General features: G+C 55.6%; 1 protein-coding gene across 1 annotated transcript; it reads left to right on the forward strand.

Annotated features, from left to right (window-relative positions):
* Positions 1-6,887: 6,887 nt before the first annotated feature.
* GCFC2 (GC-rich sequence DNA-binding factor 2) lies at positions 6,888-27,679 on the forward strand. The gene is made up of 19 exons (XM_043981334.1): positions 6,888-6,913; positions 6,990-7,261; positions 7,960-8,052; positions 8,754-8,867; positions 9,708-9,917; positions 10,901-10,986; positions 11,449-11,567; positions 12,592-12,778; positions 14,441-14,564; positions 15,895-15,982; positions 16,265-16,383; positions 19,030-19,229; positions 21,913-22,051; positions 23,018-23,139; positions 23,886-23,983; positions 25,877-25,943; positions 26,349-26,495; positions 27,110-27,234; positions 27,374-27,679. Exons 1-19 carry the CDS (start codon positions 6,888-6,890, stop codon positions 27,492-27,494), a joined length of 2,457 nt encoding a protein of 818 aa, XP_043837269.1. The 3' UTR covers positions 27,495-27,679.
* The last annotated feature ends 36 nt before the right edge of the window (positions 27,680-27,715 follow it).

A 27,715-nucleotide genomic window follows, 5' to 3' on the forward strand; every position in this document is an offset into this window, starting at 1 on the left:
TAGCACTCAGACCACAGACTCCGTTCTTTAGCAAAGGCTCAATTCCACTTGTGAGATGAAAAAGTTGAGATACTATAATAATTATTGGGTAATTTAATCATTAAGACCAGCAGCTTATCAATAAAGGTTTGGTCATTTGGCTGTCTCTTTCAGACCAAAGACAATCATAGTGGCAGGACTCACAGTTTCTATACCCTTGAAACAGTAGGGAGCCACTGGGGAGAGTTGACTCCTGCACCAAGAGGTCACCTCCACTCAGACCATCCCCAGTATTAAGCTATCAATTCAAAGAATGTATCTCCTCTTCAGTCTCCCCTCCCCTAAGGAGAAGCCCACACTGGCCCAATGGAGGGGCTAGGATGTCCTTTGTCACTTTGTGTACTCTGACACACTCCAGCTAAGGAGTGCAGTGACCCATCTCTCCCTGCTGCCAGGTCCCTTCCTCCAGAAGCAATCACAACAATAAACACGAGGTGACAGGAATGTTGCCTGGGGAGTTCTGGAGTTTCTGGGTTGGGGGCTATATGGGACAATTGCCTCAGTTTACCCAAATAATTCAAAAAGACCACTGAATCAAGCAGAGACAGATTTATTTCATTCTCATGAGAATAAATGACCTCATGCAGGGAATGAGGAGTGCCCCAACGAGTTCAGGAGCGGGATTCTTCTAGGAGTTTGAGGGGGCAGTCCCTTCGTGCACAGGGTGAGCTCACAATATAACATCCAATTCTGTCTTACCCAAATTCATGTGATTAGCTCGTAATCAGGGTATGGAGGCATGCTCAGCTAGGTTGGAGAGCTGGGGGGAAGGGGAGGGGAAAAGAGTGAAACCACTGCACCTGTGTAAGAAGAGGGAGGAGGGGAGAGATGGTACTAGGAGCTAGGGCTTAGAAATGCAAGAAGGGAGAGGTGTAGTGCCATGTGGCTCTGCGCTAACAGGAGACAGCTTTCCTGCTTGGCTACAGAACCGGGGCCAGGGAGTGTGCTTTAGCATTGCAATGGAATATGGACATGATGGTCTGGCAAGAACAGGGACTTGGGGGCTGGGGACTTTCCAGACCTCCATCCGTTACATCTCATCCAGGTACTGCTGGGTGCTAAGGAGGAAGTCATTTTTACCACTAGAAACTTCTCAAGAGAGAAGAAGATGACTGCCAAGATGAGCCTGAAGCGGAAAGACTAGAGTCATGTCCTGGCAGATCAGGGGTCAGGACTTGGGAAATGCCTGGGTCACACCTCCAAGAAGGGAGTACAAAGAGTGTGATTTCATACAGAATGGGAAGGGAAGCCTTTCCGAAATGCCCCCGGTCCCCATGTGCCAGGCAGTGTGCTGAGCACTTTACAAATATGGCCTTATTGAATCCTTGTGTTATTGGCCTAGCACCCCAGAAGTTCTCTGGGGCGAATCAAAGTACCTTCTCCTTGAGAAACTAAACCAAAGGACAGACACACCTAAAGAGATAAGTGGCACCTGATCAGGACTGAGCTAGCTCTGGGACCCCCACCCTTCATTCCAGTCTCCCTCACCCCTGGGGAGATAAGATTAGGTGTGGCTGCTGCCTCTGTGGCCTGAGGAGCAGAGAGATGCCTTGAGAGATCCCCAGCCACCCCTCACCCAACTCCTCCAGCCACCACCAGTGGGGGATAGTCCTCCCTCAATAGGGGAACTTCCCACAGTCAGAGGATCACCTCATCTGACCCCCATCAGTCCTCTATAAAAGTATCTGCCTGTCTCCTGCTTGAGGAGATTGGTATCTCAGAGCCATGCCTCTATACCATGCCTTTCTCCCCAGGAGAAGAAGTCCAAGGGTTTTTCCCTTGGTTTCCCTTCCCCAGCCCCTAAATAAACTACTGTCTTATTCTAATTTTGTGTGCAAGAGGGTGTCATTTTTTAAAGGGGAAGTCCTAAGGACCCCAAACTCCTATCCTAAACCCCCTACCCTATTTTCCCCATGTCACTTAAAACCACCTTGGGAGGGAGGCACAATTTTTATCTCTGTTTTACAGTTGAGGAAATTGAGGCAAACAAGTTTATGACTTGCTCATAAGTGGTAAATGTCTGTGACCAGATTTGAACTCGTCTTCCTGACTCCAGGCCCAGCCTAGAGGCTCTCTGCTAAACCCCAGTTTTGTGTCTCATCTGTCTACTGTACCATCTAGTGCATTTAAGTGCAAAGAAATGGGCTGAGTCCTTGGGATGCCGTACAATACATGAATGAGTAAATGCAGCACTTAGCACCTCTATCATGGCTCCCCTAGTCCCACCTTCTTGGCTGAGAAGCTTTGCCTCACGTTTTACTGAAAAGAGGCTTTGGTTCTCTTTTCCTCCTCATCTCACAGCATGCAGGTGCCTTCTGTCCTCTCTCCCCGCTTCACAAGAAGAAAAGGGCAAACCCTTCTTGGCGCACAAAGCAATCCATTCTATGCTGCCTTCTCCAGCAGACTGAGCCCCGTAGCAGCCCCACCACTCTTCACTGCCTCTCTACTGGCTCCTTCCCCCTGCCTACAGACAGGCCCATTCAGAGAAAAACCTGCTAGTACCGTGCGTGCACTAGATGCCTCTACTTTCTCTCCTCTCACTCTCTTCTTAACCCCTTACGATCCAGACCCCAACCTCATCTTTTGCCATAACGACCATCTACAAAGTGAATGGACAAATCCAGTGGCCTTTTCCCAGTCCTCATCCTCCCTGACCCGTCTGCTGTTTTGGACACTGTTGATCACTCCCTCCTCCTTGATACTCTTTTCTCTGGGTTTTCAGGACACACCTGTCTATCTCGGCTCTCCTCCTCCAGGTCACACCTTCTAACCTCAGGCCTCTATCCTGGGGCCTCTTGCTCCCCTCTATACGGCTTCTTTTGGTGATCTCATCAGCTCCCGTGGATTTAATGATCATTTCTATGCTAATGATAGGGGTGGCTTAGGTGGCATAGTGGATAGAGGGCCGAGTCTGAAATCCAGAAGACTCATCTTCATGATTTCAGATCTGGTTTCAGACACTTACTAGCTATGTGACCCCAGGTAAGTCATTTTAACCCTATTTACTTCAGTCTCCTCATCTGTAAAATGAACTGGAGAAGGAAATGGCAAACCACTTCAGTATCTTTGCCAAGAAAACCCCAAATGGACTCACAGAGAGCCAGACATGACAGAAAAGCAATGCTAATGATTCTGGCAAAGAACTGGAAACTGGGATGCCCATCCATTGGGGAATGGCTGAACAAGCTGTGTATATGAATGTCATGGAATACTATTGTGCTGTAAGAAATGATGAGCAGGAGGAGTTCAGAGAAACCTGGAAAGATTTAAGTGGACTGATGCTGAATGAAGTGAGCAGAACCAGGAGAATATTCTACACAGCAACAGCAACACCATGATGATCAACTGTGATAGACTTAGCTCTCCTCAGCAATGCAATGATCCAAGACAATTCCAAAGGACTCATGATGGAAAATGCTCCACATTCAGTAAAAAGAACTAGGGAGTCTGAATGCAGATTGAAGCAGACTATTTTCACTTATTTGGGGTTTTTTTGGTTTTGTTTTTTCTTTTGTGTGATTTTTCCCTTTTGTTCTGATTCTTCTCTCGCAACATAACTAACATGGAAATATGTTTAGCATGTTTGTACATATATGACCTAAATCAGGTTGCTGTCTTGGGAGGGGGGAGGGAAAGAGAAAAATTTGGAACTCAAAATCTTACCAAAATGAATATTGAAAATTCTTTACATGTAATTGGGGAAAATACTATTTAAAAAAAGGAATGTTTGAAAAAGAAAACAAAAAAAATTCTGATGATTCTCAAATCTACCTTTCCCTGTCCCAAACACTCTGCTGACCTCCAGTCTTACATTTCCAACTGCCCTTCAGACATCTTGAACTGGCTGTCCAGTAAACATCTGAAACATGTCAACATGTTCAAAACAGGGCTTAAGATCTTTCCCCCAATCTCTCCCCCTATTACTGGTGAGGGCACCACCTTCCTCCGAGGCTCACAACCTAGAAGGCATCCTGGACCCCTCACTACCTCTCACCACCCCACCCCCATCCAATATGGTGCCAAGGCATGTCAATTTCACCTCTGCAATATCTCCTCTCTAAGTCATCATCTCTCCACTGCCCCCTCCCTAGTGCAGACCCTCATCACCTCATCCCTGGACTACTGCAATAGTCGCTGGGGCAAACTTGCTTTCCTCAAGTGTCTTCCCCCTCCAGCTCATCTTCCATCCAGCCACCGAAATGGTTTTCTTCAAGTGCAAGTCTGACCATGTCACTCCCTACTCAATAAATTCAAGTCGCTCCCAGTGGCCTCCAGGATCAACTCTAAAATGCTCAGTTTGGCTTTCAAAGCTCTTCATGACCTCACTCCTAACCCTAACCCTGCCTCCCTTTCTAGTCTTCTTATACCTCACTCCTCACTCCCAATTGAAACACTTATTATGGGACAGGCAATGTGTTGAACCCTTTACAAATCTCACATTTGATCCTCAAAACAACCCTGGAAGGTAACTGCTAGTATGATCCCCATTTTTTAGTTGAGGAAACTGAGGCAGAGGTAAAATGATTTGCCCAGGGTCACACAGCTAAGTGTCTGAGGCTGGATTGAAACTCAGATCTTCCAAGTTCCAGGCCCTGCTCTGTTCACGGACCCACCTGACTGCCAGTGTCTCTGGATCAAAGAATACTTGTGGGAGTGAGAGCAGGGCCTGTGAGCTCTTTTCAGAGCAGACTATTTTTTCTCTTTGTCTCTGGTACTTAGAACTGTGGCTGGCATGTAGGAAGGAAGGAAACAATCATGGATTAAGCACCCACTGTATGCCAGGCCCTGTGCTAAGAGCTTTACCAATAGGATCTCATTTGATCCTCACAGCCACCCCAGGAGGTCAGCTGAGGGCACTGTGGCAGATAGCAGCTAAGTGACTTGCCCAGGGTCTTATAGCTATGAACAGTCTAAGACTGGATTTGAAATCAGGTTTTCCTAGCTCCAGGCTCAGTGCTCTATCCACTGGGCCACCTAGTAGACACTTAATAAATGCTTATTGACTGAGTCATGGGCCACATCTAAGCTTTGTTTTAAGAGAATTCCCCAGAATAAACTCTGGGTAGGGGAATAACAGCTAGAGAAAGTTGGCCCTCCTCTTTGGCTCAGCCCACCCCTGTCCCCCATAGACCCTTTCCATTTCAGCCCCAAGAAGAGCCCCCCTAGGAAATTATACATCTACCCATGCGTCTCTAGAGGGTCCTATTGTCTCACAGCAGGCGCTGCCATCCCGTCAGACCTGGTGGGAAAGAGAACTCTGACCTCATCCTCTCCCTGACAGGAACCTCTCCTGCAGAGTGGGAGGACTGAAAGAGGTGATCTCCAAGGGTCCGATGGAGTGCCAGGACTGAAAGATTCTGGCCTGACCACTGAGCCCGTTTCCTGTGGTGGATCAGTGATGGTACCATGTCCTTGCGCCCTCAGTCGTGCCCACTTACCTAGTGGGTGTCCCTCTGGTGACTGCCTTCCTCCATTTCCTTTTGGGCAGTGGGGTTCCAGAATCTCGGCTTCAGGGCCCCAACCCCACTTTTTTTCCTCCGGACACAGGAAAATGGCCTGTGAGGAATGTGTGCCGGCCAGGAAGAGGACTGATTCTCAGGGACACAGCTACTGTTGGGGGACTGGTCTTCAAGCCTTGGGTCCCAGGGCTGCAAACGGGGTTGCTCAGAGTAAGACTTGTTTAAGAAAGAAGTGCCAAGTCCTGTCAACTGTCAATCACAGCCTCACAAGACTTAGGTGAAACCCAGGTGGAACACAAGAGAAATGGACACGTGTGCGGAGCCCAGCAGGTTCCCAGCCTTGGCAGAAGTTTACATTTTTCTAACAGTAGGACAAAAGGAGGAAGGAATACCAGGAAGGGGGTGACATGGGAGGGGGGTCCAGGGCTGCAAAGGTGGGAAAAAAGACAAGACGGCTCCCTCAGAGGAGGAGCAAGGCCAAGGCAAAAGCCTCCTTCTTTTCCCTTGGTAATTGCTACGCTGTGAAGACGGGACAGTTTGCTTATCTGCACAAGGTTATCCCAGCCTGGCACAGGTGGCTGGCACCTGTCTTTCCTCCCAAGGACATACTGGGAGTCCAACTTGGGGGGCAACAACAAATGACTTAGCTCGGGCAGAGCTTCATCCTTGACACTGCCCGCCCTGGGGAAATAGGGCAACTCAAAGAGACACGTTCAGGGGACCCCTTAACAGTCCTGGGTCCACCTTGCCACAAACAAGGGTAGGCCCCAATTCCCTGACAAGATGATACTCATTCAGCTTCTGGGAGTTTTCTACAGCTCTGGGGGTTGCGAGGTCCCCTCCCCACACCCACCTCTGGGGGAGGTAGTGACGGAAGGTGGTAAAGAGTAACAATCCTTCAAGTTAGACCTGGAGAGCGAAAGAAGAGAGGAGAGGGGAGAAGTCTGGAAAGGACCCTGAGGCCGGGTGGGGCTGCCCGCCCCCCACTACTGAGCTGGCCTTAGGACAACCCTCGGGGTCCGGGATGACACTGTCACTGGGCAGAGCCGGGGCTCCCGGTGACTGCCACGTCTGAAACAGCCCACGGGCTGCTCTACCAGCCAGGCAATGCCATGGGTCAACAAACGCTCAGGAAGCCCTACTGTGTGCCAGCCCTCTGCGGAGGGGGCTGGGCCACGGCGTGGGAGTGACGGGACCTTGGCAGGGGGCAAAGGGGCTTAGGGGGAGGCAGGAAAGGCAAGAGAGATGGCCGGCCCAAGCCTTGGGACCGCCCCCCAACCTCGGCTGCCAGCAGCGAGGGGGTGGAAGGGGAGGGCATTTCTCGCGGAGGTAAGAGGGGGGCTCCGTCTCCCGCCCCCGGGGGCCAGGACTGCGCTCGGCAGCGCAGAGATGCCGCACTACATGAGACGGACAAGGTGCCCAAGGAACTGCGGGCTGGGGGGCGGAGCCAGGCGGGGCCGCCGGCCAATGGCGTGCGGACGCACTGCGCAGGCGCCTCCTTTGGAAAGCGTCTTATTCAGATTGCGGGACGCCGGAACCAGCCGAGCACGGCTTCACGCAGGCGCAGAAAGTGTGGACTATGTCTCAGCGACCTCCGCGAAACTTCCGCCAGCGCCAGGCGGACTCCGATTCCAGCTCCGACTCCGACTCCGATCCCGGGCCCGGTCCTGACTCGGGCCTCGTCGGCCGCGCTTCCGAGCGCGCACTCGGGGCTCCGCGGAACCGGGGCCGCGCCCGCGTATGGGCGACTTCGCGCCGCGCAGGTCCGTGTGGGGGCAGCGAGCTGGAGATGGGAGGCGACTGCGCATGCACGGCTAGTGTTGGCGCATGCGCGGCTGTGGCGCTCTATGGTGCCGGGGGCGGGGAGGGAGTGGGGGGGATGGGGAGGGGACGGGGGAGGGGGGAGGGATGGGGAGGGGTGTGTGTCGGGGGGTTGTCAATCGATTTCCGAGAGTTCCCTTCTTAGACTGGCTCCTCTCTGGGAAGCGCGATCTCATCGATTCCTGGGGGAGCGGGTCTGCACACGGGTTGTGGGGGGGCATGAGAAGGAAACTGAGACCCAGGGCGGGGCCGACGCTGGAGCAGGCCGGCTACCACCCCCCTCTTCAGTTTCCTCTTCTATCAAGTTAGGGTCACGACCCGGACATCCCCCTCCCATTCTGATCCTCTGTCCCTATGGCCCCCTCAGCGCCCTGACCATCGGGACACCTCTCCGGGGCCCGCCCTGTCTCAGTTGCCCCTTTTGTCAAATTAGGAGCCCGTCCCACCCCACCCCGATAAAGCCCTGACCTCTTCAGCCCCCCCCCTACTCTGCCTTAGTTTCCCCTTTTGTCAAGTGAGGGGCCCCACACCGCCCTGGTCTCCGCACCCCCACTGCCCCTGATCATCAGGGCTAATGCCCTGCTCTGCCTCGGTTTCCCTTTCTGTCCAGGCCCACCAGAGCCTGTCCCCTCTGTTTCAGGCCCTGTCCCCCGAGGCGTGCCCGGGGCAGGTGGAGGTGCCTCCTCATCTGACAGCTGCCCCAGTTCCCCCGAAACTAATGGCGGCTCCTCAGGTGGGTCAGTGGCCCCTGCCTTCAGGGAGCATCCACTCTGTGGATGGCTGGGGGAAGGGGAGGGTCGGCACTGAGGAGATGGCCAGACTATTGGGTGGGTGGGGCTCTGAATGGCATGGTCAGGATGGCCCCCTCGGAGGCTGGACCAGTAACCTCTGGGGAGCCAGTGAGGGTCCCTGGGGGCTCCCCTTGTCTTGGCCCCTGGGGAGCAAGGGTCAGCCTTGGGCTCAGGGTCCCTGAGGGGGATGGTATGCAAGGGGAGGTAGTGGGTGAGGGAGGGGGCATTCCTAAGGGGTCAGCCCCCAGCCCCTGGGAAGAGCCAGTGCCTGGTCCTCTGTGGGAGGGCTCCCCTCTCAGCGGGCAACCCCCAAGTGGTCCTCGGGCCCAGAACAGGGCAGGAGAAGCATCCTCGGGGTGGCCTCTGGAGGCTTTCCCCTGAGACAAAAGCCAGGGCTCTGGGGAAGATGGGGTGGGGGGAACGAAGCCCATGTACTGGGGGGAAGGTACTGCTATCTGCTTCACTGGAGGGACCTCCCCACTGAGGTCCCCATTGGACCTGTCACAGGATGCTTCTAAAGGCTGTCTGCCTAACTGGGGGGAGCTGAGGGGTCCACAGGGAGGCCCCCCGACGTGTCTGAGGTCTTCACCTTCCTGGCGCCTGGCGCTAACTAGGTCTCTGGCTCTTGGGCTTCTCCCCACAGTGGCTCCTGGCCGAGGGGATGAGGACCCTGAGGCCAACACCATGGACTTCTCGGGCAGCGGCCGTGACCTGGGCTCATCTGGCGCAGAGACTGTGGCTCAGGGTGATGCACCAGGTGGGTCCCAAAGGCCACTCGTGAAGTCCCTTCTATGCGCCGGGTGACGGGGTCCCGGTCTAATGCCATGTGTGCCTCACCTGGGGGCACCTGCAGATTTGCCAAGTGTGCCCAGTTGTGCCGAAGCGTGAAACGGAGCAGGGCTGAGGCCAGACCCTGGGGCCTCCCCCAGGAGATATCCAGCTATGAGCAGCCCCTCGTTCTGAGTGTGCTGAGCAGTCCCGGATTGGCTACAGTGTCCTCCTGGACCTGGCCCGTGGTGGTGGGCAGGGAGGTTGGGGGCCTGGCCTGGGCCAAGGGTGACGGCTGGGCTGGACACCCAGGCTGGACAGCCCAGGTTCTCTCCCTGTTCACCCCATCCATGGAGGCCATTTTAGACAGGATGTGGGGTCCAGGCCATAGATTTGGGGTCACTCTTTTTATGGATAAGGAAATTGAGGTCACCTTGGTCCCCCTTTTTCTGTGTGGTGCCTATGCAGGCACCACCTCTGTGACCAGGGCCAAGTTGGGAAAGCGGGTCTTGAGCAAGAAGGAAATGGGTGACAGGAGAGGGGCTCGTTTTCTGGGGGCAGACACAGGTGTATGTGGGGGGGCAGAGCGGGGAAGCCGGGCTTTCCTGTGGTGGTGGGCCTGAGGGGGCAGAGGCTGAGGTCACCCCAGCAGCCAAAACAGCCTGGGTGGTCAGGCTGTCCCCATGGGGTCCCAGAGGAAGAAGCACCTGGTTTCTATGCCCAGTGCTGGCTTGAGAGCGTGCCCAAGTGCAGCAGGAAAGCTGCCCTTTGTGGGGGTCTGCCAGCAGCCAGCATGGGTCCTTCACGCTGCTGGCTTTCTGTGTCACAGGGAGCCTCGATGACCCCGCCCGAGCCCTCGTGGTGCGAGGAGGGTGGCGGCGGGGGGCCAAGGCTCAAGAGGACTACCTCCCGCTGAGCACGAGGCCTCAGGGACGCAGCTTTGGCGTAACAGGGAGCAGCGACATCGACTCTGAGGATGGGCTTGCCTCAGGAGGAGTGGGCATCTCCACGCTGAGCCTCCGAAGGACTGGCGAGGCAGGTGAGAGCCAGAGATGTGGTCAGAGCCCAGTGGCCGGTGCCCAGCTACTGCACAGAGAGCCAGAATGGGCATTTCTATACATTCTTTGGTCTCCTTAGGGCCTGGGCCTAGAGGCGGGGTCCCTGCATCTGGGGGAGAGGTTGGCCCCCTGGGGCCCCAGTGTCCCTTGCTTGTCCCTAACAGTGACCTATGGCCTTCTCCCTCGAAAACTTTATCGATGGGCAAGGCCTCCTCCTGTAAATACGGCTCAGAGAGGGGGAAACTGAGGCCCAGGGAGGTGACTTGTTCAAGGTTAGGCAGGTCTGATGTCAGCATCAGATGTGAAATTTGAACTCAGGTCTTCTGGCTGCAGACCCAGGGCCTTTACTGAAACTTGTCAGGGGAGGTCATGCAGCATCATGCGTGTAGCAGAAGAGGATGTGGTGGGGGGGCCTGGCCTGGCCCAGCTCAGACCCAGTGCATGAGATATAGTGCATTAAAAAAAAAAGCCTTGGGGCAGCTAGGTGGCGCAGCGGATAGAGCACCGGCCCCGGATTCAGGAGGACCTGAGTTCAAATCTGGCCTCAGACACTTAATACTTACTAGCTATGTGACCCTGGGCAAGTCACTTAACCCCAATTGCCTCAGCCAAAAAAACAAAACAAACAAACCAAAAAAAAAAAGCCTTGCTAGCTGTGTCACTCTGGGCAAGTCACTTAACCCCGATTGCCTAAAAAAAAAAAAAAAAAAAGAAGCCTTGGAAGGGGGCTGCGGGAGTTTAACTGGAGGGGCCGGGGACAGGGGGGGAGGCCAGAAATAAGAAGGGGAGGCTGGAGAATGGGGGGGGGGGCAAGGATGGGAGCAGGGGCTGGGGACAGGAAGGGGAAGGGGAAGCTGGGAACGAGAGGGGCAGGCTGAGGCCCCTGGCAGGGCTGGGGACAGGAGGGGGTGGCCAAGGCCTCTGACAGAGGGCCAGGGTCTTCCTGATCCCTTCTCCATTCTAGCCTCCAACAGTGACATGGACTACAGCGGCTCAGAGGAGGAGGCTCAGGACGCTTGGGAGGCACAGCAGATGAAGAAGGCTCTGCGAGTCTGTGGCTCAGTACTGTGTGCCCAGAGGGTGGCCTGGGGGGAGGGGCAATGTGTGGTAGGGCACCACCTTGGGCGCTCTCCCCCTGGTGTGGGCGTGGGGGGGGGCTTCTCTCCATCATCTCCAGTTCTTGCCTTGGTTTTCACACTCTCTTCCCTGGGTAGATTTAATTCAGTTCCACAAATACTTCTCCACCGTAACTTTTTATGGATAACTTTGGCTTTTACGTTGCCGACACTTCCCAGTGTCTCTCCTCCCAGTCAGGCTAATGACCAAAAACAAAGAAAGAAAGAGCAGGCTATTAAAACTGACCGTTGCATCCTGTGATGTGACGCACCCTCAGCCCCCCACCCCAACCCAGAAGAGGGGGAGGTGAGCCCCGAGGCCTGTGGGTCTTCCTTCTGGTGCTGGGGGCCCTGCACTGGGGGCTGAGGAAGGACATGTGCTCTCTGGTTGTTCTAGGTACCTGACCTTGGCCTTTCCCACAACCAGACCCGTCCCATGGCAACAAGAACTTTGGAGGAGACTGGCTCCTTCCCTGCGGTGAACTTGGAAATCATCAAGAAACAGCTCAGTAGCCGGTAAGTGGTGTTCAGAATGCCTGCAGTCACTGTGTGTAGACCCTCAGCAGTAGGGAAGGAGTGTGGGGGAGCACTGGGGCGGGTCACAGAGGTAGGGGCAGGCTGAGGTGGAGGTCTGACCAGATCGAGCCAGAGGGGATGCTGAAGCAGGGCGTGACCCCATCAGAGCCTGGGACTCCCACAGCTGGCCTCCGGAGCGCCAGGCTTGGCTGGGCCTTGGCCTCGTGGGAGACCGGGCCCCACCTCCTTGTTCTCTTCCGCCCGGTGCTCACATGTGCCTGGGCAGAAAAGGAAGTGGGGTTCACCTGGACCGGCCTTTCTGGGGGATGTTCTGGCTGCTGGCTCGGGGCAGGCCCTGCTTCTCTGGCCAGCTCCTTAATGATTCCTCAGATCTGGGCCCAGAACAGAAGTCGCTCCCACCTCATCTCTGTGCCTTCCTGCTGGGGTGACCTGGGGCAAGGGCTCAGTGAGCTCTCCCGTAGAGAGAGGGGGTGAAGTGGCTGAGGTCGAGATTGGGGATTGGCAGAGGTGGGAAGGAGCCCTTCTGCCCCTGCCATCAATTCTCCCAGGGGAACATGCTGGCACATCAGGGCTCTGTCCTTTGGGCCCGCTCCTAGGACAGCATCGTGCTCAAGCGTCACGCTGTCTGCTTCCAAGGAAGGCCCAGAGCCTGAGCAGCTTCCTGGTTGGCCTCCAGGGCCCCACCAGAACGACCCACCCCAGAGATTTGAACGGGATCCCATCGGCCCAGATTACCGAGCCTCAGCTCTGCGGGTCAGGGAGAGCCAGGCATCACGCTATCACGCTGGTTGAGCATGAGGAGGATGGGGACAAAGGTAGTGGGAGCGAGGCAGGCCACATGCTCCACAGCTCCAGGAGGACGAGATGCCCCTCTGTCCCCATGGCCTGTGGGAAGTGGCCTTGGCCCTTGGTGGCCACCCCACCCCTTGCCCTTGGGCTGTCGCTGGGCGCTGCCAGCTGAGGAAGAGCATTTGAGTCACTCGCATCTGGTCCCTGGGTTTAGGTTGGCATCCTTGGAGGGCGTGCATCGTTCTCACCAGAGGGAATACGAAAGATGCTTGCAGGACATGCACAGCGCAAAGAACGCCATTGAGGACCTGGAGAAGGCGCCAGACCCCGCTCCCAGCCATGCCTTCTACAGGGGCCTGAAGGCCTACTTGGCTACGCTGGTCGACTGCCTTAGTGAGAAGGTACGGGGTGAGCAGGCTTGCTCAGGGAGGTGGGAGCGGCTGCCTGCTGTTTGTTCCTCTCTGCCTGGATGTGGCTGGAGGGCTCGCCTTTCCCTTCCAGGATCTCTGGTTGGGTCTTCCAGGTCAGCCCTGGGCACCCTCTGGCTGGTGAGAGAGGGACTGCCATCTCAGACCAGTTAGCATCTTGCTGGGGGGCTTGGATAGGACTATTGGACAGAGGATGGAAACTGAGGCCTCAGCAATTGCGGGTTCTGGGCCTGGCTGAGCTCAGACGGCCTCATGAGCATAGGCTCCTGGGGCGGCCCTTGCATTGTGGAGGAAGAACCTGGGGTTCCGCGGGCAGGGAGCCTCAGAGGGGATTTTCTTTTTTTCTTTTTGCGGGGCAATTGGGGTTAAGTGACTTGCCCAAGGTCACACAGCTAGTAAGCGTTAAGTGTCTGAGGTCGGATTTGAACTCAGGTACTCCTGAATCCAGGGCTGGTGCTCTATCCACTGCGCCACCTAGTTGCCCCTCAGAGGGGATTTTCAATCAGGGCTTCGGGACGCAGCCCAGCGCTGCAAACGCCTGGCTGCCTGTCCGTGTCTTGGAGCTCTTTTCTGACCCTCAGGCTTTCGGGTATTGGTGCCTGTTTGCCGCTCACCAGGGCAGGGCAGGGCTCCATAAACTGGCACGCTTAGTGCTTTGGTCGCTGTGCCTCCGTCTCGTTGGCCTCTGTTGTTATCCCACGTAAACACGATTGTGAGTGGCTGTCCACAGACTCAACCAAACTGACTGCCCAAGGTGGGTGTCCATGACATGGACACCGGGGAGAGCCCTATTCTCTGCTAGGGTTACCTGCTGGGCATGGCTGGGTTCTTATGATTGGCCCAGGGATGCCGGGAACTCGGGGGCAGTCGTCTGCCCAGCCCTGAGCTAATTCTCTTCTGGTACTGGCTTCTGAGAACTGTGAGCTCCTGGCATGGGCGCCCGCTCCAGGTGGTCCTCCAGCCTAGGAGCACGGCCTCCCTGCATGGGGCCTACTATGCTTGCTGCCCTTTGCTGAGATGCTGCCTCAGGCAGCAGCCCCCAGCTTGGAGGTGGGGGCCATGGCGCCACCTCCCACCAGGTGCCTTCTTTCTGTTGGGTGGTTCCAAGGCAGGTCGTCTACGGAATCATCCATTCTCACTGGCTGTGCTTTTTTACAGTGATGTAGGGTAACCTCAGCTTTGCTCTTCACCTCTCTCCCTCCATCTCTCTCTCTCTCTTTCTCCTCCCCCCCCCCTGCCCCGTCTCTCCCTCTCTGTCTCTGTCCCTCTCTTTCTGCCTCTCCCTCTTTCTTTTTCTCTGTCTCTCTCACTGTCTCTCTCCTCGTTCTCTCTCTCCCCCTCTGTCTCCCCTCCCCCTCTGTCCCTCTGTCTCTCCTTCTGTCTCTGTCCTCTATTTCTCTTGCTCTTTCTGTCTCTCCCTCTTTCTTTTTCTGTCTCTCTCACTGTCTCTCCTCTCTCTCTCTTTCTCTCGCTGTCTCTATCTCTCTCTCTCTGTCTCACTCTCTCCCTCTGTCTCCCCCTCTGTCTCTGTCCTCTATTTCTCTTACTCTTTCTGTCTCTCCCTCTTTCTTTTTCTCTGTCTCTCTCCCTGTCTCTCTCCTCTGTCTCTCTCATTATTCCTGTCTGATGTTTCAGATTGTACCCATTCAGGAGCTCGAGTCAGCCATGCACTCACTCCTTGAGGAACGAGCCGCCTTCTTCCTGCGGCGGCGGCAGGGAGAGTTACAGAATGAAGCCGTGTACTTACAGCAGCTGGCGGGTGAGTAGACGCTCCCTGTGCTGACGCCCGCCCACAGTTGGGCCCTTGAGGCCCCGAGCCCAGAGAACAGTGGGAAGGGCCAGACCTCTTCCTTCTGTGACATTTGGGAGTCCACTGAGGGTTGCCTCGGGGCAGTCACTATCCCCACAACCCTTTGTGCAGGCTCCCTGGGGGCCAAACAGATACCCAGTGCAGATAAGGCCGTGTTTGCTAGAGAAGGCCCTGGTGGCTGGGGGTGGCGTTTGGGCTGAAACTAGAGGGGAGGAAAGGGAGGGGGGAGTGTGAGAACAGAGAGAAGAGAGTTGCTGTTGGACAAGATTGGCTTGGGGCCTCCTGGTAAAGAGCCTGCAGTGCCAGGCCAGGGAGTCTGCATTTGATCCAGGGAGCCATAGGGAGCCCCTTGAGTTTAGAATGCGGGGGTGGTGTGGTCAGACCCGAGCTTTAGGGCGGTCCCTTGGGGAGAGACCCAAGGCGGCAGCACCCCCAGCAGCTACTGCCACAGTCCAGGCAGAAGAGCTGGTGAGAGGCTGCACCCCACCAGAGTGGGGAGGGGTCAGAGGAGAGCTGAAATCGACAGGCCTTGGTGCCATACTGGATAGGGGGAGGGGGTGGAGAGAGGGAGGAGTCCAGGGTGACCAGACTTTGGGAGCCCGGGGGACCTGGAGGATGGGGTGGGGGAAGGGAAGGAGTTCTGTTTTGGATGCCTTTGGAATGTCCGGCAGGCAGCCCCACTGTTAGGGTCTCATCCCCTTATTGCTGAGGGCAGGGCAGGGGCTTGTCGTATTGTTGGTTTTTTTGGGTTTTTTTGCGGGGCATTGTGGGTTAAATGACTTGCCCAGGGTCATACAGCTAGTAAGTGTCAAGTGTCTGAGGCTGGATTTGAACTCAGGTCCTCCTGAATCCAGGGCCCGTACTTTATCCACCGCGCCACCTAGGTGCCTGGGCTTGTTGTATTGATTGGCTTTCTGAGCTTCCCCTGGAGGGGCCCCTCCCCAGCTTACAGCAAACTCTGTGGCCTGTGGGAGTCCACGTGAGATCAGTTGGGGATTAGTTGTCCCTCTAATCAAGGGTGCTCGGCTGCACCTTCAGGAGCAGGTTCCAGACCTGAGAAGGGCTGAGAGGCTTGGGAAAGGGTTGACTCTCCCTCACCTGAGGAAGGTACTCATGCATGGGGAGGTCAGAGCACTCTAATGCTAGAGAGAGGGAGAGACAGGCCGAGACTGTTCTGGACTCCCAGAGGTCCAGCGGGGCTGGGGATGAGCCTCCCAGGCTGACAGGCTGGCTAGCAGAGCCTCTGTGTCTTAGCACCGTCCTCTTTGTCATTCGTTAGCCAGAAAGATGGATGATTCCCCAGCATCTGACAGCTTCGCAGAGGATGCAGGAACCCAGAGACTCCTGGAAGAGACTGTTGCCTGGAGGTAGCCCAGCAGAGCCCGTCTGCTGCCGTGGGGCCCAGGCTCATGGTCCTGGCATTGCTTTGGAGGCATCACTTTGGACCAGAATGACTTCTCAGGGGTTCCTAGCATTGTGACCTTGTTCTGAAATCGGGGGGGTGGGGGAGGGCTCCCTACCCCTGCAGGCCCCTGGGCAGTCCATGCTGGGGGGGGGCCAAGGCTCTTGGACAGATAGGTTTTCTCCAGCTGAGAGACTGCTGGTTGTCTCTTGTGTTGGAAAGGGGCTATTTGTTTTATAAAATGCAGGATACAAAGAAGACAAGCCAGGGAGAGTTCCGGGACATCCCAGCAGCCAGAAGGCATGTCTAGTGATGATGACGATGACGATGGTGTGTCAGAGGGGGCCGACTTCTGGGAAAAGCAAGGTCAGTACTCACTGTCGGAGTGTCCTGGTGTGAAAGTCTTCCACCTGGGTCCTTTCCCACCTGCCCACCCTTCATTTGTGCTTGTTTTCCTTTTTTGACATTGCAAAAGCCAATGGAGAACTTGGCCCATTGGCCCCATCCAAAAAATGCATCCCGTGGTATCCCAGGAGTCCTCCTGCTCACAGGCAGCCACCGTGAGCCCCGTGACCAGTCGCCACGGTCATTCCCCTGATCCCCATGTTATTGTCATCATGAACACTGGTCTCCTGGTTCATGACACTTTGGGAACCCCCCCCCCCATTCTATCTGTCATCTTCCTGGGAGTTCTCACTTTGGGGCTTGTTTCAGGTGAGTGGCGGGTTCTTTCTTTTTCCTCTCTGCCATCGGGTTCTCAGACCAGTTTTCTTGTAAGATTCCTTGAAATAGGGTGTCCAGGCTCTTTTTTTGGTCCTGTTTTTCAGATATTCCAATGATTCCGAACTTTTTTCTCACTCATCTGTTCATACATTTCCAGTATTTTTTTCTCATTCCCAGAGCTCTCATTTCTTTTCCAATTTTTCCCCCCTAGTGCTCTCATTTTATTGCCAGAAACCTTTTTTTTTCCCATCTGTCCGAGGAATTCTGGTTGAGTTTGTACCCAATTTGTCGTCTTCTCTGAGGCTTGGCTGGTAGGCATTTTGAAGTCATTCTCTTCTTTTGCATTTGAACATCCTGGCCACCTTCCTAGCTCACCATGGAGGGATTCTTCTTCGTTTGCCTGTTCTTTTGGCCCTCTTCCTGATGTAGGATCGGATATTAGGACTGGGCTTTGCACACTTCTGGAGGGAAGGCTTGCACAGGTTCTGTTGCTCCTTTCTTGGGCTGTTGAGGGTCGTCGTCTTCTAGGATCTCAAGGACAACTCAGGCCGGGTACTTGCAAGTATAAATACTCCCAGAGTGGTCTGATCCAGGACAAAATCTGAGCTCTGCAAATTCCTTAACCTGGTTTTGCATCTGAAGAGTAGATATTGCTGGACTCAGCTCCTCTTGGCAAGCTGGGAGGCTCTGCTACTTAGAGGGACAGAACTGACAGCTGCCCTTTGGTTCCTGCCCTAGTCATTCCTCTGCTAGCATCAGTCTGGGTTGGAGGCTGAAACGGAGACCTTGCTCTGATCTTGAGGGCTCAAGCCATTCTGCTGCTGTCGGCTTCTAAGCTTGGCTTCTCTCTGAGTATGCTTACTGTCCAATGTATTAGACTGCTGGAGGGGGAGTGGGGAGCATGGGCGCCTTGTCAATCCTTCCTGGTCCTGTGACCTGAAACTGGGGAGTGGACTACCTATCCATGGTGTGGTACCCTGGTATGGTTCTGGGGCTCATGTCTTCTGCCCTGTGCCCGGCACTGGGCCTTGTCTACACAGTCCTCAGACCTCTCTTTTGTCTGTCTGGGCCAATCTGAACTGGAAATTACTTAGTGTGACTTCTTGGATTTCCCCATAGGATTCAGTCCGGTGCATTTTCTAGATCTTTTTGGACGAGTTTGGGGCGGGGTGGGGATTGCCTCACTGTACTGCTCAGCTCTGCCCAGTTATTTATTTTCTCAGTTTGTCTTCCAGTGCTCTCATTTCACAGAAAAATATTTCAAACTTTTCTTTTAAGACTCTTGCTTCATCGCTTTTAGGAATTCTAGTTGAATTTGTGTCCGAGCTATGTTTTTCTTTGAGGTTTTACTTGTACATGTTTTGTAATTATCCTCTTCTGGGTTTGTATCCTGACCTTCTCTATCACCATAATAGCTTTTTGTGGTGGGATGCTTTTTGGTTTTGCCCATTCTTCCTGATTTTGGACTTGCTATTAGGCACAGGCTCTGTGCCCTTCTGAAGGGAAGATCTGGGCCGGTCCTCTTGCTGCTTTCTTTGGTATTGAGCATTGTGCTATTAGGACAGCTCAGGCCGGAGATTTGTGAGTTTCCAGTGCTCCCAAAGGGGTCTGATCCAGGGCAAAGTCTGATTGCTGCCCTTTGGCTTGAGCTCTACAGGTTCCCAGCTGGGCTTTGGGTAACACAGCTGTGGGCTTGCCCTGGTTGGAGCTCCAGTAGACTGCTGCTGGCTTGGAGGGACAGAGCTCTCAGCTGCCCAGGCTTCAGGCTGGGCTTTGTTTGCTTCTGACCTTGCTCCTCAGTGTGGAGGGCCGCCGAAGGTGTCATCCTTGGGATTGCAGGCCCTATCCTCAGGCTCCCTGGGCCTCTTGGTCTCTCCCTGGGTGCTCTTCCTTGGACGGCTCAATTCCTGCTGGTGAGTTGTCTAGGCCTTTGGCGGAGACGCGAGGGTGATGGGAGGGAGCTCTGTGCGCTTCTTGCTGCTCCTCAGCTATCATGGCAGCCCCCGTCCCCCGTTCTTCTGGTTTGGCTCTAAGGAGACCCTCAGGTGTGGGGGTGCCTGGAGGCATCCTGATTATTTCTGGACATGTGATGTTGAGGGTGGAGCTGGTCCAGCTTCTGGGAATAACAGCCCTCTCTTGCTCTGGATGGCGGTAGTGATAGACGCCCTCTGAAGTCAGTGTGGCCGTTGGCCGCGGCAGCAATGCCCTCTGAATCCCTGAGCGTGCTGTGGGCTGGGCAGGCTGGGAGGGGACACCCTTAAGCAGAATGCCTTGCTTTTTGATCTGCAGGGGCCATTTTGCAGAGCGGCCACAGTGTCTTCGAAGATGTCAGTGAGGAGTTTTCTGATGTCCAGAAGATTTTGCTGAGATTCCAGCAATGGCGAGAGTGGTTTCCTGACTCCTATTACGAAGCTTACGCCAGCCTCTGCCTACCCAAACTTTTCAGTCCCTTCATAAGGATTCAGATGCTGGACTGGAACCCTCTCACGGTATTTGCGATGCATAATTGGGGGAACTCCATGGGGATCTGCACTTGGTCCGGGCCTACATCTGCAAGGCGCTGTGTCTCTCAGGGGGCTTCCTGTGTACCTGCTGCCTGCAGGCATCTGGGTCTGCAGCCAGTTGTCGAGGTCAGAGAGGCACGAGCAGCATCCAGAATAAAAGAACAGGCGTTTGCCAGCCAGGGTTCCAGGGGCAGGAGGCAGGCCAGAGACCCTGGGCACACAGACAGGGGTAGGGATTTCAGTAGGGGACGAGGCAGTGCAAACCCGGGTGCAAAGTGAATTGGCCCAGCTGACGGTGCTCTAGAAATTCTGGAGAGGAAGCGGTGCCTCGAGGAAGCCTTCAGGTTCAGGTGTGATCAGCCAGAGGGCGCTGTTGAGCCTGCAGCAGCAAAGACTCAGGGCGTCTGGAACCACCCTCACAGAGCTGAAGGGCTGGGACAGCAGGGTGATTGGCCTTGGCCTGCTTGGCCCCAGACACCAGAACCAGGAGTGTGGGAGGCCGGACCTGAACACGGGGCCTGGAGGACCCCTTGGGGACCATGCGGGTGGAGGGGATTCTTTGTGGCTGAGACACTGAGCAGGGCCCAGTGACTGTGTATGTACATGGCCTGTGGCCGAGGGTGGTGAGGGGCTGGGGAGCTCAGGCCTAAAACACCACACTTGATCCTGGAGGTGCCAGACGCACCTTGAAGGCTTTTTGAATGGAACTTGACAAGCCTTGGTGGGGCAGCTTGGGGTCTGGGGGCAGGGTCCAGGCACCCATGGTGTGGGTCTCTACAGAGACACAGGGAGACAGGCCATGCCTTTGGGGAGCTCGCTCCTGTTTCAAAGGGAGTCAAACCAAACCCCGCTCTCTGCATCGGCGGTATCATCCAGCAGAGTCCCCCACTCCCCTATTCTTTTGCCCCCCGCCAGGCCTTGATGACCCTCCTTTGTTCCACCCACCCGCCCTCGCTCCTGTCCAGTAACTCTCCTGCCATCCGTGGCTGGGGCCTCTACCTTTATCCTCTCTTCTTCACTCCCCTCTGGCTTCTGACCCTTCACCTCCAACCAGGTGTCTCTTTTTCAAATCTTTCGTTGTGTTTCATTTTCAGGTCCACATTCTTTCCCTTCCCCACCTTCCCCCACCCCAAGAAAAAAGCCACCAAACAAACAAATGCAGGCACCCTCCTGGACGACTGTCTCTAGGATTTCCCGACACGTCTCTCCCTGGTGCTCCTCCTCCTGGCTTGTCTTGGCAGGATCTCCATCCAGGCCAAAGTAGGTGCCCCCCCCCCCCAGCTCTTCTCCCCCTAGGCTGCTCCTTTGGGGGGGGGGTCTCAGCAGATCCCCCTTCCTGATCTAGGTTCTACTGGCCTCCCTCTGCCTCTTGGGCATCACCACCTGGCTGTCCAGCGGACATTTTAGACCCAGCCTGTCCCAAACAGAACTCATTCCCTCTTCCCTCTTCCCTCTTCCTACTGTGAGGACCACTGTAGGAGCAGCAGCTAGCTTGTGTAGAGCGTGCCAGACCCTGTGCTGAGGCCTTTACAGTCATGGCTCTGTTGGATCTTCACGAGAGCCCTGAGAGGTTAGGGTTAGCAGCGTTCCCATTTTATAGTTAAGGGAACTGAGGCAGACAGAGCTGAAGTGACTGGCCCAGGAGATGTCCTGACTCCAGAGCTCCCACTCTCTACTACCTCCGTCTGCCCAGTCCCTCAGGCTCCTTGTACCCTTCGCCCCTCTTCCCCCCTCCTCGGCAGCATCTCTCAGACACACCCCCTTCTCTCCTCTCATCCCTTCACCCCTGGACTATGGCAGTGGATGCTGGGGGCGGGGGAGGGCTGTCTCCAGTTTCTCCCCTCTCCAGTTTCTCTTCCATTCAGACACCAGCTTGATCTTCCTAAAGCACAGGTCCTGATCACACCAGGGTCAGACACCCAGTGCTCTGCTTGGCGTACAAGGCCCTTCTCACACCTCGCATCTCCTGCCATATACTCTTGGATCCAGTGGCCCTGGTCTCATGACTGGCTCCCAAACACTCCCCCTGTCTCTCAGCTCTGGGCATTTTCTCTGGATTGCTTTCCTTCTGCTCCCAACGACAATGCCGCCTTCTGCAGTCTTGACGCCAACGCCTTCCCTCTGTTCCGCTATTTCCCATTTATAGAGTTTGTTTTCTGTCTATTTGTTTGCATGTTGTCCATTCTTCCCCCCCCCCCCAATTTGATTGTGAGCTTCTTGAGGGTGGGCACCATCCTTTGCCTCATTTTGTAGTCTCAATGTTTAAGCACATGGTCCGTGCTTAATCAGTGTTTGTTGACTGACTGACCAAGAAGAATGGCTTTCTGAGAGCATGGAGATAAAGTCTCCTCCCCGTGAGGAGAAAAGAGTGAGGTCAGTGTGGTGCATGCTCAGAAGGCCCTGCCCACTGTGTGGGGCCCGGGAAGGGCTCAGGCTGCAGGGCTGTGCTCAGCGCTGAGTGCCAGGGTTCACGCTTACAGCACTCCTGGAAGGTTGGGACAGTTCTCTCTTTTTCTCTCTCATTTAATGATGAGGAAACAACCAGGCAAAGTGCTGTGACCTTGCGTGGGTCATGGCTTGGCAGCCCCAGAGGTGCATCTGCCTACTGGAGTGGCTGGTAGTTTTCCGACTGAGGGCGGGGGTGTCTGCTGTTTTGTTTCTTCTTCAGCTGGACTGCATCAGTGTTCAGCGCATGCCCTGGTTCCAATACCTGGCAGGATTTGCAGCAGCCCGGAGGGAGGAGGACAACCCTGACAGAGAGATCCTGCCGGCTGCTCTAGACAAGACCGTGCTCCCTCACCTTACAGGTGCTGACCAGCTGCCGCAGGCTCCCCATGAGACTTCCCTTGTCCCCGGCATGGGCGAGGTGATCCACAGGTGGTGCCTAATCACTGTCCCCTCCTCTCTTGGTGGTTCTCCTGGTCTGGGCAGCCGAGGCCCACGGGTGGAGGCTGGCAGTCAGCCTGTGAGCCCTAGGCTCTTGGGCTTCAGCTATCTTGGGTCCATGGGGAGCACCGAGTAGAAGTGGGGTTACCTGCCCCCCCCCCCAAGCTAGGGTGTGTGTCAGGAGGTCGAGCCAGTTCCCCGGCTGCCACAGACTTTGCTTGTGTTCTGGCACTGGCCATGAGGGCCCCCAGGCTGTCCAGGGACCACCTTTGGGGGCGAGGCAGAACGGTGTGGTTTGCTTGGGTTCCTGGCCTCAGATGGGTCTTGAGGACAATGATTCCATTTTAGTCCCTCTTAAGTAGGCTTTCCAGCAGAGAGCCATCCACAGCAGGGGCCACCTTTGAAGGCCACGGCAGGCAGGCCCCTTCTTGACTTTGATGCTGCTGGCCTTCCCTGCAGGGACGCAACTGTGTGCTCAGGGTGCCCACTGCCTCACTCCCCTCCCTGCTCTCTCTGCCCAGCCACAGAGCTAGCTGGGCGAGGCAACCTTCTTTCTGGCCCTGTGTTGTTCACTCTTGGGCAGTTTCCCCCTCTCCTCCCCTTTGCCTGGACTCTTCTCTGGTGCACCCCACCTTCTTTGGCCTCTGACCCTCTAGTGGTAGGGTCTGCCTGTATTTGTCAGTGATGTGCACCCGTGGTGAGCCAGGATGCCCCCATTGCCCCTCAGAGGCCAAACCGTCCCTGGCCATCCATCATCACATTCTGGGAAGAAGGGACCAGGCTATTAGGGAGCCCTTCAGCCAGCACTTGCCAAGGGACTCTGTGGGAGCATGGCTGGGTTTGGGGACATGGAGACGCCAACCCAATGGACAGGATGCCTCTTTCAGGTTTTGTCAGATCCATCTGGGACCCTCTGTCCACATCGCAGACCAGGAGCCTCGTGGAGCACTGCAGGGAGATTCTTAGCTTTCTCACCCCTACGAGAGGCAGAAGGGGTCACACCACTCAGGTCTGTGGGCTCTGCCTGTCCATCGGACCCCTCTGGGGGAGCCAGGGCAGGAGGCAGTGAGGACATGGACAGGAAGATGCAGAAGAGGACCCTGCAAGATCAGGGCCAGCTTTCCTGTAGGATGTGCCACTTGAGTAGAGCCAGGGTTCTCAGCAGGAGAGGTGATGAGGGCCGATGGTCAGCCATTTGGTGCCAAGGCCCAGAGGTCAAGGGCGGCACAAGGGCCTGGGGCAGAGGAGTACTGGGGAAGGAGCCTCCGCTGGAGGCCAGAGGTGATGGGGACAGATCGGGGCAGGGTAAGAAGGAACCAACCACTAGGAAGGAGAGGGCAGGGCTGTGTTGGGCATGTGAGAGAAGGCCGGGAGGTTATCAGGTGGGGCCATCTGTCTGCAGTTGGTTAAAGGGGACAGTGGGGTCTAGGGGTTTCACCTCTAAGGTCCTGGAGCCTGCACAGGCTGATTTCCCCCCAAGGGCCCCGGATCCAGTGAGCTGGTGGGGCATAGAGCTGGGGGAACGGGGGTGTGCTTTGCAGGGGTGGTATTCTGCAGTGTGGCCATGGGATGCTCCTGTCTCCTCACTCAGCCTAGGAAAAAGGACATAGAAAGGAACAGGGGTTAAGAATATTCCAAAGAAGTGAAGGTGAGATGAGAGCCCACCCAGCTCACCGTGCCACTAAAAGTCCAGAGCCCCCCATAGACCAGCCATTGTCAGAGCCCTCACTTTCCTGCTTTCCTTCCATGACTAAGGTCTTTACCTACAAACACCAGGAGTTGATGGACTCGGTCATTTCAAGATTGAAGAGGGCGGTTGAGGAAGACGTCTTTATTCCCCTCTATCCAAAAAAGTAAGAGCTGGTACGGGAGGAATGCTGTTTGTGGCATGCGGACTCAGTGAGGGCTGTGTTCTGGGTGGGGTCCCCATGGTGACCTAACCTGAGCTGGGCCGTCACCGCTGCTCAGCGCTCTTGCTCTTACCCCCTTATCAGCTCTCCCACCTTCCAGGCCTCCTCCCCATCTCTCTCAGCTCACACCTTGACTCAAGTTTTACAGGAAAAGAGGTGGCCACTCACCGTGAGCTCCTCCCCTTCCTCATCTTGTCTCTCAGGTGCCTTCTGCCCGTCTCCTCCTTCCCCCACTGCTCCACTTCTGACCAAAGTCCACCCTTTGGCTGGCTCGAGGGACCCCATTCCATCCCACCTCCCCCATCAGACTGCCCCCTCTGGCACCAGCCCTCTCACTTACCTTCACTCCCTCCTCTGCTGGCTCCTTCCCTCCTGCCCAGTCCTGCCCATGTCTCCGCCATCCTGAAACCGCCCTCCTTTCACCCTTCTATTTCCACTAACCCTTGTGGCTAAACTGGAAAGGCTGCTCTCTCCAGAATCACCCAGTTCAGTGGCCTCTACTCCGTCTTCATTGTCCTTGGCCTTTCTGCAGTCTTTGACCCTGTCAGTCCCTCTCTTTTGTCTAGCCCCTTGTGATACCCTGCCTCCCCCCATCCCAATTCTCTGGCCACTCCTCAGTCTCCTTTGCTGGCTCCTCCACATCACAGCCTCTAACCATAGGTGTTCCTCAGGACTCTGCCTTGAGCCTTTTTCTCTTCTTCTAGACTACTTCACTGGGTGACCTCATCCGCTCCTGTGCTGATGGTTCTCAAAACTTTTCCCATCCCAACCCTCCAGTGACCTTTCAGACATGTTCAGTAGACACCTGAAACTCAGCATGTCCAGAACAAAGCTCATCATCTTGCCCCAACCCCTCCCTACACACCTTCCCCATTACTGTCAAGGGTACCGCCATCCTCCCAGTCCCCAGGCTCCTGGCTTAGGAGTCATCCTGGCCTCCTCAGTATTTCTCACCCCCCCATCTCCAATATGGTGGCAAGGCCTATTGATGTCACCTCTGCAGCACATCTGATCCATTTCACCTCAGCAGCATCTCTGGTTCATTTCACCTCAGCATCTCTCAGACACGCCCCTTCTCTCCTCTGAGCCTGCCCCTACCCTGGTGCAGACCCTCATCACCTCACACTTGGACTATTATAATAGTTGCTGGGGAGTCTGCCTGCCTCAGGTATCTCCTCCCTCTAGTTCATCCTCCATCATTCTACCAAAATTGTTCTCCAGCACAGGTCTGACCGTGTCATCCCCCTACTCAGTAAACCCCAGTGGCTTCCTGTGGCCTCCAGGATCAAATACAAAATATTGTGTTGGGCATTCGAAGCCCTTCCTAACTTGCCCCTCCTCCCAGTGCCCCTGGCCTCCTGGCTGTCCCCTGAACAAGTCCAGTGTCTAGAATGGTCTCCCTGCTCCACTCCAACTTCCAGCCTCCTTGGCTTCCTTCAAATCCCAACTAAAATCCCCCCTTCTCTAGGAAGCCACATCAGACCATGAGCTCCGTAAGCCAGGTTTGCCCTTTGCTTTATGTGTATCCCCAGCGCAGTCTAGTGCCTCACCAATGCTTGTAATGAGCCCATATGGAAGCCCAGTTATTTCATAGGATTGAGAGGTATAAAGGACCCATTTTTATAAGAGGGAAAGGCCAGAGAAGGGAGTTGCTTGGCACTGTGCCTGGGTGGGGCTGGATGGCAGAGTAGGGGCTGTCTGTGCCCAGCTATGGGTGGGTCAAGGACCAGGGTCCTAAGGCCGAGCTCTGAGTCCTGACTTCAGGTGGATGCTCACCCTCACTGAGGGCTCGGTGACTCCCAGGCAGGCTCCTCATCCTTTCCTTTTGGTGACCAGGGTTGTGGAGGACAAAACTTTGCCACACTCCAGCTTCCAGGAGCGGCAGTTCTGGTCAGCTGTGAAGGTGAGCGGCGTGCAAGGCAGCGTGCCTTTGCCTGTGCTGGGCCTCCTCTCCCAGGCCTCATGCTCAGTGCTGGCGTGTTCACTCTGGACATAAGACCAATGAGGCCCCAGCTCTGACAGGCCATTATTTTGGTTTTTTTTGTTGTTGTTTTGTTTTTGTGAGGCAATTGGGGTTAAGTGACTTGCCCAGGGTCACACAGCTGGTAAGTGTTAAGTGTCTGAGGCCGGATTTGAACTCAGGTCCTCCAGAATCCAGGGCCGGTGCTCTATCCACTGCACCACCTTGCTGTCCCCCAGGCCATTATTTTATGAAGCAGGACTTTGTGTCTCTTTGTGCTAGATAAGGGGTGAAGGGACACATGGCTGGGCTCAGGGGCTACCTATACCTCCTCTGGCATGCTTTCAGCTCTGGGGAAACCTTCTTCTCTGGAATGACCTTGTTCTTGAGGATGACTTACGTGAGCTGGCATTGGACAAGCTGATGAATCGCTATCTTGTCATCGGGCTCTCCAACGCCTGTCCCGGGCCAGGGGTGGTTGAAAAGTACCGCTGGGTAAGGTGCTTGGCCAAGGGAAGGGTGGGAGAGCACTTAGGACTTTGTGGACACACTCCTGGTGGGCGGGGCACTGCCCGGAGGAGTCAGTTTGCTCACCCCGTCCAGGGACAGAGATCAGGGATGGCCATACCTGAGCTGGAGGGAGGGGCTGGTCTGTGGAGGAGGGAGTGAAGAGAAGGGTGGTCTAGAGAAGCCAGGAAGAAGACAGTGGGCGGTCAGTTCTTTTAGTCAAGGGCAAGCTGACTCCTGTTGGGAGGGGAGGTGGCAGCACAGTGGACCCTAACCTGTGATGCCTCCCTGGGGGACACTTTGCATCTTGTCCCCTGGGCTTCTCAGTGAGCTGAGACACAGGGCCAGTAGCCTGCAGCGGCCATGGAGGCTGGAAAGGGACGCCTGTGGCTCTACTTGTCACAGGTGACCTCTATGTCAGGGTGACCCCGGGAGAAGCCCAGGGTGGGGAGGAGGGTGCAGGGGAAGCCCCGGGTCCACACTGGGGGCCTTGGGGCCAGGAACAGGCTTGAGCCCTGTCAGGTTATCTTAGAAAGGGTGGACGAGTTCAGCCTGACCCCATCAGGGGAGCGGCGCTAAGTGAGTTGTGTGTGGCTGGCCAGGTGGTCGAGAGTCTCCCCGAAAGCTGGCTCAGCAGGCACCCTGCAGGGTGTTCCATTCCTCAGCTCACCAGCCTCACCCATACGCTGGTTCGGGCCGCGCAGCAGCTCCATGACAACAAGTTCCGGTGAGTGTTTCTGTACCTGGGGGAGGCCCCAAGGGCTGGGACACTTGCTGTTGGTCTTCAGCGCTGGCAGGACCCGGCCTGTGTGTCTGTCAGTCTGTCTTGTCTGTCCGTCCTGGTGAGTCTTTCTTCTGGTTTCTAGGTCTGAAGTGCAAGAGATGGTCCTTCTATTGGTGAAAATGAAGGCTTTAACACAGGCCCGAACCTTTGTGGAAAAAAATCAGCTGGATCTGCTGAGGTCATGTGTGAATGATCCCCAATGAAAGAGAGAAGAGGGCAGCACTGGGCATTGGCCCAGGCCCCCTGTCTTGGAGGAGACTGTCACAGGCCGAGTCAGCCTCTGAAGGGCCCCAGCAGTGGGGTCAAGGCCACTCCCTCACATTGCTGGGCTCCCCCCCCCCCCAAGGGAACTGGCCACCTGGATTGTCCATTGCAGGCCCTGCCCCCCCCCCCCCCCCCCCCCGTGTATTGTCTAGCCACGCAG

The sequence above is a fragment of the Dromiciops gliroides genome, chromosome 2, assembly GCF_019393635.1.
Source record: "Dromiciops gliroides isolate mDroGli1 chromosome 2, mDroGli1.pri, whole genome shotgun sequence".
Lineage (NCBI taxonomy): Eukaryota > Metazoa > Chordata > Mammalia > Microbiotheria > Microbiotheriidae > Dromiciops > Dromiciops gliroides.